Source organism: Castor canadensis, chromosome X (genome assembly GCF_047511655.1).
Source record: "Castor canadensis chromosome X, mCasCan1.hap1v2, whole genome shotgun sequence".
In the NCBI taxonomy this organism is placed as follows: domain Eukaryota; kingdom Metazoa; phylum Chordata; class Mammalia; order Rodentia; family Castoridae; genus Castor; species Castor canadensis.
Window position 1 is genome coordinate 133,121,054 of NC_133405.1, and position 16,864 is coordinate 133,137,917.

The window sequence follows — 16,864 nt, forward strand, 5'->3', positions numbered from 1 at the left end:
GCACTCTGACTGGTGTTTGCTGGAACAAATGAACTCTTGAAAAGGCAGGGAAGCAACTTTTAATTCACACTCATGAAGCATGTTATTTGATCCTGTTTGCATTTAAAACACCTTCCTTACTCTTCAGAAAGAATGCTGAGGAGACACATGGGGACAAGGGGATCAATGGAAATGGAAGAGATGCTTTTTCCAACCCACTTCTGAATCTCTTAAATTCATTCATATGTCTGAGTTTCTACTTCCAACACCAATTTCTGTCCATCTCTTTGCTGATTCCGATTCTGCCTTTCTCTGCTCTTAGAAGGGTCGATGCAACTTCTTCATGTCTCCAAACTGTCCTCTCTATCCTTCTCCTTCATCAATGGCTATTTTTCTAGGAACACAGCTCTCTTTTGTCCCAGCCAATTCATGTCTGTCTAACTCCTTCTATCAACATTTCTTGTTTGTTCATTTCTTTTGAAGGTGAGGGAGGTTCATGTCCTTCAAGTGTGTCTGTACTGACAGGAAGATACAACATCACACATGGGTATGGATATATAAGGAACAAATACCCAAATGGTTCTTGCTTATTGTATTTTTGCCAAGAGCCCATTTCCCCAGCAATGACTACAGCTTTCTTCTAAGAAAATTCCATATTTTGAATTCTAGAAATCTATCTTGATTGGTTGTGTGCCCAACCAGTGTTGACTAAATTAAGAAAACCATCAAGAAGATTCTGATTATTTTTCCTTTTTTGGGTCCTCTCTGAAAGAAAACTTTCCCTCAATTCACCATTTATATTCTTTGCTAAGGAACACGACTTTTGTTTATTATAATTATTAACATATTAATTATATAATTATTTATTATAATTATCAACACAATATTAATTGTACAAATTAATGGGTTCACTATGTTATTTCCGTACCCGTTCTTATTGTCACTACCCATCATTTGGCACTCTTTACAGTGATCTTTCAGGCCTACTTGTATCATTATTTTTATTTTTTGCAGTGCTGTGGAGGGTGGAGGGAATCCAGGGCCTCATGCATGCTAGGCAAGTGCTCTACCACTGAGCTATGCACTCCCAATCCTATACTATTATTTTAAAACTACTTTTCATATCTTTATGTCTTGTCTTTACAATAACACCACAAGTTCCTTGATGGTCAAATTATAATTTATACATGGTTTTTTACCATCCTAATGTGAATGCTTTATAAAATGTTTAATGAATATTTGTCGCTAAAGACTCAAACTTCACACAAGGATTTATCCCTAAACACTAACAAGTAAAATGAAAGTTGCCAGGAGTCAGTGGCACTGAAGCCAGCAAATTGGAACTCAAGTCCTCCCAACACAGGCTCATGAACCTGTTCAGAAAAGTCATTGTGTCCCCAGGTGGGGTAACCTGGTATCATGTTACCATACAGGCAACCTGTGGGAGGCGTCTTTGGAAGGTGGGATTGTAATTCATTTGTACATCTCTTGGAGATGGGGATGGAGAGGATCCAAGGCTTATAGTGTTAAATGGAGATGTGGCTTCAGCCTGGTCATAAGCTCTGAGACGTGAGTTGGCTCTCTGCTTTAGACTATTGAATCACCTGCTAGGAGACAGAGTTCTCTTTTAAAGGATGACCCTTAAACTCACGGGCAGACGACAACACAAAGTGTCCTTTTTTAGGAAAAGGGGATTTTCCTTGGACCAAGATACTGCAGTAGTTCAATGGCATACTCATCAACAGAAGCATTCAGTTTCCAAACAAGATGTGATTCACAGAGCCAAATTTGTGTGTTGCATCCTTTCCAGCTACTCACAATTCTTTACTACACACACCATGTTTCCTGACTGTGACTTTTTTTTTCCCGAGATAGGGTCTCATTTGCAGCCCAGGCAGGTCTGGAACTTACTGTATCACCTAGGCTAGCCTCGAACTTGTGATGTTCCTGTCTTAGCCTTCAGAGTGCTGGGATTAAGGGTGTGAGCCATTACTTTTTTTTGTGTGTGTGTGGTTCTGGGGTTTGAACTCAGGGCCTTGTACTTGCTAGGCAGGTGCTCTACCACTTGAGCCATGCCCCAGCCTTTTTTGCTTTTAGTTATTTTTCAGATAGGGTCTCATATTTTTGCCCTGAGCCAGCCTCAGACTGGGATCCTCCTACCTATAACTTCCCAGGCAGCTAGGATGACAGACGCACACTAACACACCTGACTTGAGATGGTGGGGGTGTCCCTAACTTTTTACCCGGGATGGCTTTGAACCACAATCCTCCTGATCTCCACCTCCCAAGTAGCTGGAATTACAGGTATGAGCCACACATATGGCCTATTGCTTTTGATACTACATTCTGACTTACCTAAAAGGGATCTCAGACCTATACAGACACTTTCCAAACACATCACATAAACTAGAGCACAGTGACAAATCCCACTGCCTGGGGTTGAATCCTGCCTTCTCTGGCAAACAGCTCTGTGACTTGGGCAAGTTATTCATTCTGTGCCTCAGTTTCTTCATCTATACAATGAAGCTAAAGTCCTATTGACCTCATAGGGATGTTGTGAGAATTAAACAGGTTAAGGTATGAAAGGTGCCAAGACTAAAGCTTGGCTTGGTTACCAAGTCCCTTTAGGAATTTAAAACACACACTTCATTTTAAATATGACCCTCATTTTAACTATAATTTTCTAAAAGTGGGTTATGTAAGAAAGGGATCTCTTCCACCACAAAGGAACATGATATTCATGCATTTTGCACCTGGTTTACAAATGCCTCTATCATAAATAAGATAAATTTTGGAAATAGAGACAAAGATTAAAAAAAAACATGTAACATCCTTGTCTCCCAAATGGTGCTGGGAGTTAACACTTACTCGATGTATTTGAGGGAGATTTTCTGTGTCTGCTTGGTGGTAACAGTGGCGATGTACATTTGTAATGCGGCCAGTCTCAAGGCGATGTCATATTTCAGCTCTGGCCCAAATCGCTCCTGAACAACATCATTACAACTCTGTGAAGAGACCAGCAGAGGGCGCAGCTCATCAGCGAATAGGCCACCCAACGCACTGCCTTAGAGGAACAGGTGACACAAGCATTCCAACCTTCACTTCAAAGGCATGGAGGCTAAATGTGGAAACATCTCCACCGCGTTACTTGGAACCGAGTCAGTATTTAATTGTATGCACAAACACAGAGACCACACAAAACATTTCATGTTCGACAAGCTGTTATTTAAATATTTAGCTTTTTGTAAAAATAATTAGGAATTTATAGGATGAAATTTCCAAACACAGGTGCTGCAGCTGAACACGGGAAGGACCCATAGCGTCATGTGGCTTTTGGAGTTAGGCTGCTGCAGTTGAAACAAGTTCCAAACTTGCTCCTGCACTGCATAGGGGGTGTGACATTGGGCAAGTTCCTTACTTGACGGTACCTCAATTTCCCTTTCTGTAAACTGGGATAACAGTGCTCCTAATCACAGGGTGTGGTGAGGGCTAAGTGAGTTAACCTTATGAAGCAGTTAGGACTGCATCTGGTTAGCTGTAAACACTTTTACACCCTAACTACATCATTGTCTACCCCCTCCTTATAGTCCAGAGCAGCTTCAGGGAGGCAGAATTAGAAAGGCAATTGTGTGCAGCACCGACTCTGCAGTGTGACTTTGCCAATGGCCACCTGCGTATGAAACCTTATACCATTTACTAGAACTCTTGGCCTCAGTTTACTCATCTGTGCAATGGGGATTCATAAAACTACCTCAGTGGAGTGGCTCAAGGATTAGATGAGATGCACAAACACTTTATCACAGGATCCTGGTACCACTCCATAAAAGACAGCTATTAAAATCCTCCATTCATTTTAATGGTCACTGTCCTGATAATTCAAATGTGTAACTCTGTGGGAATTATTCCACATCTCTTCACGTTAGTTTGTTCATCTAAAATGGAGATATCTAATTCACAGGGTTTGTTGTAAGGGTCAAATTAAAGAGTGGCTGAAGGCCAGGCACAGTAATGTGTGCCTGGTAGTCCCAGATGCTTGTTTGGGAGGCTGAGGCCAGAGGATAGCTTGAGCGCACCAATTCCAGAACATCCTGGGCAACATAGTGAGATACCTGTCACAAACAAACAAACAAAAACAACAAACAAGTGGCTGAGAGTGTGTTATGAAGTGTAAGGTCTAGTAAGGTCCTGTATGTTCTCCCTCCCCTCTTAGGAGCAGCGCAGGGAACTCAATGTGGATGGGAAGCACAGAACCACTTAAGCAGACTCTGCATACGTGTCGACTGATTTTTCTTACAGGAAACTGGGTTCCTGAACTAGAAAGTGTACTAAGCTGCTTTCTTACATCTTTCTTTTCTTTATTCTTTGCCTTGTCCCAAAAAGATTTCAAATGGAAGTCTGAATCATGATTTGTTTGCATCCTTCCAAGTGAAGCCCATCTGTAATCACTGCATGTGACCACGTTCTGCTGTGTGACTTCTGCATGCATTATTGACAACTGCACACTTAACATGCACGCTGTACAGAATTGTGCACATGTGACAGATGCACGTCAAGTCACATCCATCCCTGTGTGGTCTTTTACCTTTGTTTCCCTGTAAAATCTTGAAGCTACCTGAAATGCACAGGACCCTTGTTGGAAGCCGGTCTGTTCTGAGGCGGGAGCTAGGGCGGTCTGAGTTAGGGCAGCCTCTGAGAGCAACTCCAGGGTGCCATTCTTTTTTACTAGACTTGGGTTTTCCCAGTTATTTCCAAGTGTTAAGGGTTGTCCATATGGGCTCCAAGGGGTTAACAGTGTAGATAGTGTCATTTTACATAGTGCTATGAGGGATTGTGGGGAGGAAGCCACTTGGCTAGGAACAGCATCTGTTTTTTGAGAAACCATTTTGATAAATTGTTTTCTTCAATGACTGCTACTGCATCATGGATTTGAAAGAGGATTTTCAGATAGAATTTACAGGCAAAGCCCAGGTTTGATTCTAGGCTCTGTTAACTACTAGTCAAATGACCTAGACGTGGCACTTCATTTCTTTTCAGTCTTTTATTATCTGAAAAACGGGTGAGCTCTCAAGAACAAGTAACTTGAGCGTTAGCAACTAACTTGAAAGTTAACAACTAATTTGCAAGGTTGCCATGACAGCTGTACAAATGTTTAATAAAATGAAACATGCTTGCTTTGTAAACATGAGTCATCACTGTTTCTTCTCCTAAGAGTTGTGGCTGGAACCATTTTTCCCATTGCTATTTTACTCTATTTAACCAGACTTCTCTATGAATTTTTCTACAAGGCAAGTATTAGTCACTTAATTATATAATTATTTCAGACTGACTCTGGAGAATTAGTATGAAATGTGAATTATGTATATTTTGGTATTCATCATGCTTTTATTACTCGTAAATATATTACTTAAAATAGTTACATAAGTGAATGGTGGTCTCTGTTTTCCTACATAGAGATCCTAATAGGCTCCACTTTAGGCCTACCAAAAGTTGATTGATAACTGACATATTAGATGTTTAAAAGGAAACCAAAACTATTGAAGTATTTGCAGGCATTTGGAACCTCTTAGGTCATGTCCTGTTTACTAACTGGTGTAATCTTTTCCTTAATAGACAGTGGACAGGAAAATGTCAGCATAGCCAATTATAATTATGAATTAGAACAATCTCGGTTATTAGAGTTTACTGTTAATATATATGCTAAAATGTGTAAAAGACCTTACGGTCCATTAATGACTGGGAGATTAACTGATCAAAATCTCTCTTTCCATTGCCATGCTTCATCTAGTCAATGGCGACTGTAATTATTAGGAGCCTGCTAAATTTGATTGATTTTGTTTTTGTAAAGTGATATACATTTCTTCTGCTTACTCTTTTATTTTCTAGGCTAATCTCATAATATCTTTTTAGATATAAAGTCAACATGGGCACACAGGCACCATTTGCAGACTTGTTGACTGACATTAGATTTGTTATTTTAAACTCACATGTTCTGTGATACAGCATTCTAAAGAAGAGTCCAAAACAAAGATATTTTCACTTCCTATTCTCAGCGGAGGAGAAATAAAATGATAGTAGCTTTATTTGAGTTTCTATTGTCCAGTATATATTGCTATCCATCCCCACCTCTGGCTACTCCTCGAAGAGGTAGATAATCTCCCACCCACACAACAACCAAGACAGGAAAGCAGAAACATCATCAGTAGTTTTCTGCCATTCCCTGGGCAAGATCTTCAGGCAGAATCTCCTGTTCTGAGGTCAGTCCCCTGGGTATAAAAGATGTTTTTCAAATATGAAAGGTCTCCATGCATTAGATTTGCATAAAAACACTTTAAACAGAATTGGGTTTAGCAGTACTCCTTGTCTCTTCCTCGAGAGAAACACAGTCATGTTATTCTTTTATAAATGCAATGGACTTGTACGGTTTAAATAGGAGAGTCAAATGGTTTTCAAGCATCATCCTGCTATCAGGGTGGGTATGTAATTATAGAGAACACACATCAAATGTAGCTCCCTGTCTACAGCTGTGTACTGATCAGCACCTGTAACTATTTATTTGCAACTAATCAGCTAATAAATGCTGCACATGGTCTTAGCTGCAGTGGCCCAGCCCTGGATTGGTTCTCAGCAGGAACACAGAGAAGATGCAGTAACAGATTAGCTCAGAATTAGATCCTTTTTTCATGCAGTCATATCTGGCTGGGTTCTCTGGACTGTTGGGGAACAGGAAATATTGTTAAGTGAGGGGTCCAAGTAACCAAAGTTTAACATTTAGAAAACCCAAGTCATGACACTGTTTGGAGAAGAAAACACACTATACTTTTTTTTTTTTTACTTGATAAGCAGGGTATATACTGAAGAGGATTTGACTTATCTTGGTGATACAGGGTTAGCTGCATGAACATTAGTCATGTTATTGAGTTGTAATAGCCAATCTCTTCCAAAGACCACTGAGGCAGGGAATGTTTAATGGGTCTTACACTGCTAGAATGTTCTAGTATATTCTGCTTCTTTTTTCTCTGACTTCAATTCTAATCTCTAGGGTTTAGTGTCACTTTAATTTATGTCAGCATTCCTCACGTCCAACATGTAGCTTATCTATATCTCTCTTCCATCTTATATCCACTTTCTTTTCCTATCCAACTTTTGAAATACAACAAATATCAGTGTATCAACTATTTGGAATTAACAAATGTTTGTTTTAATTTCTTTTTCCTCTTTCTTTGCTTTTTATTTTTTATATATGGCTCCAGTAATCTTTGTTTTATAGAGGTGTTCCCAGTCAAGGAGAGCATGTGCCTTTTCTCTTTTTTTGTCTCATTTTTCTCCCTTTTTTGAGGAGGGAGAGGTAACATAGAGTTTTACAATCTTTTGGAGTGGTTCTATTACTAGATTCCTAAGAATTAGGTAAGTGAGTTTTGACTGTTCATTGCAATTATATTGGAAATTTAAGTTAGCGTAATAAGATGCAGTTGTAGAAAAATAAAGGAACATCTCCCAAATAGCAAATTGCATAAATTTCCTTTGGGACAAAGTGTGCCAGACACTCATTCCTGGAAGCTTTCATTTTGGAGGAATAATATCATAGAATAAAAAACCTGATACACCATCTAAAATGATACTGTTCTCTTAAAATATTATCATATAAAATTTATTAATTCCAATATGATGAATACCACAATATTTCAGAGCAATCTAAGTACCAAATAAAGTGAATTACTAAATAAAGGAGAAGGGAAAACTCTTATACTATTATGCCAATTAATAAAGGAAGACCACATCATTTTTAAGACACATCATTTTTAGCCATCATGATAATATGGATTAGGGTAAGAATCATCAATTAATACTAAAATTAGTGAGTGAAAGTTTGATGAGGTGTAGGACAATAAAAGAGTTGCAAAGTGACTCTACAAATTAAGTTATTCATTACAAAAGGAAAAGTAGTAATTTTTGGGAGGATAAATTTGGGGACAATGTCCAAGTAAGAGTCAAAGTTAGCCCTGCCATTAAGGGGACAAACTACCATCATGTGCCTCCTTATGAGACACATTGAGGATACAAGGACACTCATGTTGTTCTCTTGAAAATTCATAACCTCAGTTTAATTATGAAAAAACATGGGAGAAACCCAAATTGAGAAATTTTTACAGAGTATCTGATCAGTTACTCTTTAAAACTCTCATGAAAGTCAAAGAAAGGCTAAGGAATGTTTCAGATTTAAGGAGACTAAAGAGATATGAAAACAAAATGCAAAATGGAATCCTACAGTGCATCCTGTTCTAGAAAAAAACTGATATGACATTTGAGGCTGAATATGTATAATTTAGATATGGACTACAGATGAAATAATGTAAATGTATCAGTGTTAAATTTCTTGATTTTGTTAAATACACAATGGTTATATAAGGAAATGTCCTGTTATTAGAAATTATAGTGTATTTAGGAGTACCACGCATGATATAGGTAAGTAACTTTCATGGGGTTTAGAAAATTACGTGTGAGTGTTTCTGTGGCAAGAGAGACAGGGAACAGGTCCCAAACTAATGATAAAGTAAATGTGGTAAAATATTGACCATTGGTGAATCTGGGTAGAGGGAACACATGACAACTCTTGCAAGATTTTTGAAAGTGTGAAATTACTTCAAAATCAAATGTAAAAATAAAAAGAGGACCATACAATCATTTTGTGATTCATTGAGCTGAGGATGGCGGAGAAAGAGAAAGAAGATCTCTAACTAGAAAATTTATGGGAAAAAACCCAAGGTTAATACATCCTACCACGTTCACATGAAACATGCCCAAATGTTCACCTACCTGAACATAGAGATACTCAAAAGCAACTGGATCTCTCCTTAGCAGGTCAATTGGATCCTTTGGGACAAAGCTGATTCTGAAAAGACACCTCATCTTATGGGAACTGGGTCTCTGTGTCACCTGGAGGAACAGACCCATCACAAAAGAACCCTTCAGTGCTGGCTTGAAGGACACAGAAGCAAAGTCCATTTTCTTTAAATATCAAGAAAAAAAGCAGTGAAAGTTCTTTTTGTGTTTATCATAAATATTCATTCCCTGAAAACTGCACATTGCCTGTGACTTAGGTTGGATTCCCCAGAAGCAGACCCTGCAATGAGGGTTTGTATACAAGGGACTTATTAGGGAACTGCTCTCAGGAGAAGCAGGTCAGGAAAGGAGTGGAGAGCACCCATTTTAGGGTCATTCATAATTCACACATACAGTGGTATTACACCAAGTTTTATCCTGCTCAGAAATTGTAACGATTACATTGCATTGATTTCAAAGGTATATAGCCAGTTTGTTTCAGGATGTATAGATCAATTTTCTTAAGTTTCATTATTGGGCATCAGAAGAAATTTTTAAAGAATCTTTGTTCTTCTAAATCAGCATGATTGTTTCCTATAAAGCCTATGTAGTAGATAAAGTTTAGAGAGAAAGCATGAAGGGAGAGATAAAGTTGTGGGGACTTTATTAGACTCATAGCAACTGGCTGCCTGCCCTTATCCCCTTGGCACTTACTGCCACAGACTGAAAGCTATTTACTGCAAATACCTGTGAGCATCTGAAAGCCCAAGGCAAACCCAAATGACCAGGGAGTCAGTGTCTTCAGGCACAACCCACTGCCAATGGCAGACTTCACGTTGGCTGACAACTGCTTTGCTGTCCTGTACCCCACCATGGGGTACCTCTGACATGTATTCTGCACTGTCACCCAAAGTTCCCAAGAAGGATGAGTTCCAGTTGTCCACAGTGGAAATTGGCTTGATGACACATTCTTTATTGGTGTCCCAGTTTTCTCATCTTTCTTCCCTTACTCCTCTTCCAGAATTTCCTCAGATCTCCTCCAAAATAAACTCCATGCATTCAAATCCTTGGCTTAAGTTTTGCCTCTGGGGGACCTCAAAGGCAGACACTGAGCTTCCCCACGAGGGCTTGTGCACATCAGAGGTTGCCCCGTATAGGGAGGCATAAGATATACCACCAATTTCCAGGAGAGTTTTCGCATAGGTTAAGATAATGAACAAGCACTACAAGTGATTTAAAATACCTAGGTAGATTTAAATCTGATAGAAATAATAAGTCAAGTTTAGATGCAGGAATAGAAATTAACACCAATGATGACTGTCTAATTCATTATATTGAGTTGGACTGAGTCAAGAGAATCAGGGCTCTTTACAGGACCCAATATGCAGGACACCAGCTTTTAATTATGCACTAACCAAGAAGCACTTTAGTGTGCAGGTACTATCTACCCCTCCACCCATCTTTGGCTTTCTTGGTTTCCTAATGCTTCAACTCCTAGTGTCCCCTCATGCCCTTTCTCTAGAGTTCTCTCATCACTGAGCTCTCCTACGTAACTGTATTTGTTGAGATCTCTTAGACATCCAACAAAGAATCCTTGCTTATGTGGAATTACAAGACAAGTGAGTGTGCTACACTGAATTCAGTAGCAAGCAGTCTGTTTGCCTCCACAGAGAACAGATGGGGGTGGCATCTTGGTCCAGGAACTGGGACATATTGGTAGATAACATATTTATAGCAGGCAGGAATGGGGTAGAGATTTTAGGCATCCCGAAATAGTCTTAAGTATGCATCCAGAATTTAAAACATCTAAAATGATTTTGGTTAACTTATAAAATCTCAAAAACCATTACTTTTCAATGATTTCAAGAGAACACTGACCAAAACAGTTAAGGTAGCCATTGCTATAACATCAAGTACAATTTTATAGAGCTGTTGTCCCAATGAATAACTGATGAGTCTTCGAATGACAATTTGGAGACCAACTGATGATCTATGAAAGAGTGACCAAAAAGGGTTCATTGCCTTGAGATGTCAAGTGTACTATGAAGCCAGTGACACACTCAGCAAGGCCCCAGGGGCTGCAGCAGCCACATTGAAAGGACTGGAGAGGCATTCTGGGATGGCCCGGGGCTCAGCTCTGACTAGCAGCATCACCACTGGGGTGGGGGTGGGGTCATTTCACAGACCTGAGTTAGAGTCTCTTGTTCATGAAGCAAGAGCAGCTTGGTTCCAGCCCCCTCTGTCTTCTGCTCCAGCATGAGGGAGAAGTGCTCAATGCCTTTGATGGAGAGCTTCTCTTGCAGGGTTAAGATGACATCCTTACAAAGGAAACATTGGCACAATGAAAGCAAAATCAAGGCTGCCCTTTTTTGGAGTCTACCATGACCAGAAAGTGTTACATATTCAGGCTCTATGCCCTGAAATTGTATACCTTTGATTGATTCTGAAACTTAATGATACAAATGAGACCTCTTGTTCTTTTTCTGGCTTCCCCTATCATCTAAACTCTTTATGGAGTTTAAAGCGGAGAGGTTATAATTTAAAGAGCTGGATGAGGAACTTGTAAGGCTATCAACAGTGTCATAGTCAGTTCCAGTTGGCTTTCTTGCAGGTAAGGTGGTGAGTAAACCAGCTCTGAAAGTGCTCTACCTCAGGGGGTGGCCAAACAACCTGCATGCCAAGTCTAACTCACTACCTGTTCTGTAAATAAAGTTTTATTGGGATACAGAGGGCCAGTTTCTTTATTTGTCCATGGCTGCTTTTGCTTACTGCATTAACCATTGAGTACTGGCCTGAGAAGCCTGAAATATTTGCTATCTGGATTTTCCCAGAAACAGCTTTCTGGCCCTGGCCTACCCTTCTGAAAGAGCAGTGTGGGGATAGAAAATCTCCAGAGACAGTCTGGTTTCTAATCCCAATTCTCCTGCTTATTAACTGTACTTGAAGTATTTTAGTTGCCCTATCTGTGAATAGGGAGCAATGATAATGCCCGTCTTGAAATATATCTAAGAATTAAATGAGTTCACATATAGAAAGCATTTATTATACTACTTGGCAGAGTTAGGGCACCATAACAGTATATGTTTATTTTACATCCTCTGGGAAGGTGAAACGAGCAATCTTTGTCAACAATCCTTTACAGGATTAAACATTTATAACCAGAAAGGTGTTCCACACACAAATACGTTTATTGCAATACAAAACTGATCTCTTCAACCTTAACTTTTTTCATCTACTTAACTCTTCAAGATAATTTATATTCAAATGCTAAAAATCCTGTAGAGCGGTGGTTCTCAATCAAGTGAAAGGTTGTTCCACAGCAGTATTTGGAAATTTCTGGAGACATTTTTGGTTGCCATAATGAGGTTGAGGATGCCACTGGCACCAAGTGTGTAGAGGCCAGGGATGCTGCTGAGTATCTTACAATGCGTAGGTGTAATTGTAATTCTTTGCCCACTGCAAAGAATTAACTGGTGCAAAATCTCAAGAGTACCCAGGTAGGAAAACCTTGCCATATATCATGTTTTCTTTCCCTGACTGTTCTGCTATTTGATTCTTCTTTGTGGCCCTTTTTCAATTTCTTCAGCCCTACTGAAACAAAATATACACCACCCACCCCCTAAAGAAAAATCATTCAACATAAATACCTTGATAATGTAGAATTTTATAAAAAGATTCTGTTTTATAATTTTTGCATGAGGACCAGAGAAGAGAAAAGAAAACCAGCTTTTGTATGGCAACACATACTTAAACACTCTCTTCAACCACCAGGGAGGACACTGGAAAACTGTGATAGTGATAGTTTTTGCCTATTGTAATTCTGTAGCAAGAATTTTAGCAAATTTTATTAAACAGTGTCATCTTCCTTTCATAACTGCACTATTTCTATTTTACGCCTACCAGCCAGTGTCTATTGTGATAATAAGGTTGTTAGGAACAAGATAAGATAACTTGAATTTGATATGAACTCTTTGCATTGCTCCCTGTCTTCTCATTGTCACTTGCAATCCTTGGGGAAATCAAACTCAGTCTAGTGTGGATTCCTATAATAAAGAGGCCAGAGGGAGTTAACAACAGAGCTTCCTTAAATTTAGATTTATTTCTGTTAAGAAATACACTGGAGTTTTTACCTATATCTTCAGGTGGGGTAGAGTAGTCCAATGACAAGAAGCTGACCAGTTGGTAACACAGAGCAAGGCTACTGTGTCAGAGTTGCAATATTATAGCTCTATGGGCTGATTCTGGGGCCTGTAAATCATGGTCCATGGGTCCAATATGGGTGTGGCCAACTGTTCACATAATGTCTTGTGCAGTAATGAATTAACCTTGCCTAAAGAAAGATATGGTACTTTGCACTCACTTTGTGAAGGAACCTCTAAGCCCTTAGAATGGCCTGCCTGACACCAGTGTTTTTGTTTAGCTGGGGCATTGGACCATGCAATCTCAGCTTGTTCTCTGGCGGGGCTAGACACTAAAGTCACCCATGTGGTTGGTCGGCTGTGTGTACGTGACCAACCCCCAGTAAAAACTCTGAGCACCAAGGCTTGGGTGAATTTTCTTGGTTGGCAGACTTCCATACATATTGTCATACTTTATTTCTGGGAGAATCATGCACTATCTATAAGAATCCACAAGGAAGGAAAACTGGAAGCTCTGCATCCATCCTCTTCTGGACCCTGCTTATGTGCCTATTCCAGTTACTGGCCTTTTGATGTAATAAACTGTAACTGTGAAAATAGCAAATGACTGAGTTCTGGGAGTCTTTCAACTGAACTATCTTACCTGAGGATCTATGGCTGTTTTTCCGATGCAACAATACAACTAAGCAGTTGGAATAGGTGTCAAATGGCCCTTTCCAGAAAGTTTTCTGACCTCTTGGTTAGTGGATTGATAATTAGATGAACAGCTCACCATAAATTGGTATTTAATAGGAAAAAAGGAAAAAGACTTTGCCAGTCATCATTTAAAATTAGCAGTTTTATATGAAGGAAGTTAACATCTCATGTGGAATGATTAAGAATGACTTAATGCTCCAACATCAATATGCTAATATTGTCTGCTCTATTGCCTATTGAATCACTATATATTTAAGAAAATTCAAAACAAGATGCTTGCTGATATCATGACAAGAATACACAGTGAGTGGGCCTTTGCAGAAACACTTGGACACATGCGGTCTATGCCAATTTACCTAAAACACCAAGAATTAGGAATTGACTACTGATAGACATTTTTAATACAGAGTTGATATTCTCTTGATAGATTACTGTACAGATCATCACTAGGTACATTTTTACCTCCATAAAACAGTTTTTACTGTGCCATTTGAAGGAAGCCTATTTTAGGCTGATGAAGCATTAGGGAGCAATTAATTTCTGAACACACTTTTGTACAATTAAAAAAAAAAGGGAACATGCACTTTTTTCCAGGAAAGAGGCATGGGCGGGGCGGGGGGGTGGGGAGGTGCAGAACCCATATGTTTTGCTCTAATACCTATTATGTAAAACTCACTTGTGGCTCTGAAATCATAGAATTGCTTCATGGCTCTTTATCCCCCCTCTGCTCCTCCTAAGAAGCACACCTTAGTTATGATTTGTGAGGTATCATTCTAATGAAAGTGGCTACAGCAATTGAAAGTAAATGTTATCTTCACATTATTCTACCCCTTGTTTTTTGCTGGACATCAAAATAGCAAATATTCAATTAACACCTAATATCTTAATCTTCTTGGTGGCTGACATTGCTGAGAAATCATGCCGGCTTTGGGCAGGGTGCCAAGCCTTCTTGGTGACAGTCACACTATTTTAATTACTCTGCAGTTGCATTAAAATGACTAGCCCTAGTGCTTCTTAATAGTGTTTCCTAATCGCATACTACATTGTGGTGGGAAAAAAGAGCAGAACCTTCTTAGTTTAAGTTTTTTATGTTGGTTTGATTTTAAGCATTCATACATGGCCTCATATGGAACTAACCTACACAACCAAACTATGCAACTGGCCTCCCAGTGTGCCTTTCACTCTGAACCTGTCTGTGTCCAGGCACAGAGATTAGATGGAGTCTTACCTTTATAGAAGTGCTGCAGTCAAAGCGGAAGGATTTGGTCTGCCCGTTTTCCAGATAGACTTTCAAAACATTTGGCATAAAAAGAAGTGAATTGTCCTTAACAGTTTCCTGTTTAACAAAGAAAGGGGAGGGGTGCTTGTAGGCAAAATCAGAATTCTCCTTTCTACTCTTGGCAGTAGCAACACACATTTATTCTCATTGGCAACATAAAAGAAAAACAGTTGAACTCTCAGAAGGCCAACTATGGTGTCCCTTTGGTGGTATGTGAACTCAGCTGTTCATAGCAATATTCCTTTCCAGCTACAAATAACTCACTTGCCTCCAACACACAAAAGTCAGACTTTTTTGAACTCAAGATTTCCCATTGGCAAACAAAAAAACACCACATAATTCCTTTCTAATCAAGCATTGGTGTTTGGAACCAGAACCTAACTTTCGTGGAGCAGGATGAAGGATGAAGCGAGCAGAATGAGCACAAGCAATGATGCTGTATGACACCATACTGCTGATGCCTGGTGGCAGTCATGATGGTGAGTCACAAGCATGAATGAGTTTCAAGTGTAAAGTTATTTTGTCAAACTATTTTTAACTCATTTAGGAATGTCCCTCAACACAAAAGGAAAATATAAGGAATGGGTTAGTGTGTTAAAGGAATAAAACAGGGTTGGGATGTAGCTCAGTGGTAGAGTATTTGCTAATAGGCACGAGGTCCTGCGTTCTATCCCTAGCACCGCACATACACAAAAAGTAAAACACTAAAGTCTATAATCACAATTTAGAAATAAGTCAAAAAGAGATGTCAGCTTGAAACATGACCAAAATTAAACAAGGAAAATGTGTTCTTTTTGAACATTTCCTTCAATTGGAGATCATGAAGGATGAGAGACAGGAAAGGGGGAAGAGCATGTTTGTATGTGTTCTGTGAGTCTGTGGAGTGCACTGAGTTATGCATATGTAGTTGTTCACAGAGCCACAGGAACTCAGCAATCATATATACCTTATATCCCCTGGCTTACAGATGAGGGGAATGATGACAAGATGCTCAGGTGTTTGCCAGTGTCAGTCTGAGCGAAAGCAACCCCTGTGTATTTCCTTAGCAGGATCTCTACCTTCCATCACCTATTTCTTTCTTTGACTTTCCTTCCTTCCTTTCTACTTCCATGGACTTCCCATATGACTTTCCCACTATTTGATTCACTAAGTAAGTCTGGATCCAAGTCCAGAAGAAAAGGCACCCATGACTTGGAAGAGCAAGGACAGACTGGGAAGGAAGAGGTCACACAGGCAGAGGAGTAGATATGCAAATGAAGGTCTGGCATCCACAAGATTGTGGTGAGGTAGGGGAGGCTGCGGGGAACCACTGACCCTCAGGAACGTCCTTACACACTAGTTGCCTAGCATGAGCCCTCTTATGTCCGGGGATGAGTTGACATTGCTACCACTGCTTCTGGAATCCTGTTCTCTACAGATGCCCACTCTCGTGCTTGGAAGCCCAGGGAAAGAAGGTAATTTTCAGACATTTTGTGATGTGATATATTGATTCTTCTGTGCCTGGAATCATCTTCCCTGCTACTGGGACACTCTTGTGAATTGGTATTGGCAACTCTGCACTCAGAGCAATGGGGATCCATCTGGGTGTGCAGAATAGGTCACATACACAGGCAGCAAAAAATGCCTACAGACCAATACAGTGATAGCCTTGGGCCCTGTTCCACAATCTTCCAATAGTTTGATAGATTGGCCCTTTGTGATGGTTAATCTTGATTGGATTGAGAAATGCCTAGGAGGTTAGTAAAGCACACATCTGAGTGTGTCTGTAAGGGTGCTCCCAGAGAGGATTAACCAAGTGGGGAAGACCTGCCCTCTGTGTGGGCAGCACCATCTCACAGGCTGGGGATCTGGATGGAATAAAAGTGAAAATGGAGAGAGCCCAAGAGTTCAGGAATTCTCTCTCTGCTTCCTATCTGATATGAGGAGTAGTCTCTGCCATGCACTCTTGCTG

At 39.8% G+C, this 16,864-nt stretch overlaps 1 protein-coding gene across 11 annotated transcripts in view; it reads right to left on the minus strand.

The window, feature by feature from the left end:
- Frmpd4 (FERM and PDZ domain containing 4) overlaps nt 1-16,864 on the minus strand; it is a 763,802-nt gene that overhangs the window by 18,637 nt on the left and 728,301 nt on the right. For all 11 annotated transcript variants that reach the window (XM_074064140.1, XM_074064139.1, XM_074064144.1 and 8 more), the window contains 4 exons: nt 14,863-14,970; nt 10,986-11,117; nt 8,794-8,913; nt 2,848-2,984 (listed from right to left, as the gene is read on the minus strand). In XM_074064140.1, coding sequence (XP_073920241.1) covers nt 2,848-2,984; nt 8,794-8,913; nt 10,986-11,117; nt 14,863-14,970 — 497 coding nt within the window. The remainder of the gene's footprint in view (nt 1-2,847; nt 2,985-8,793; nt 8,914-10,985; nt 11,118-14,862; nt 14,971-16,864) is intronic.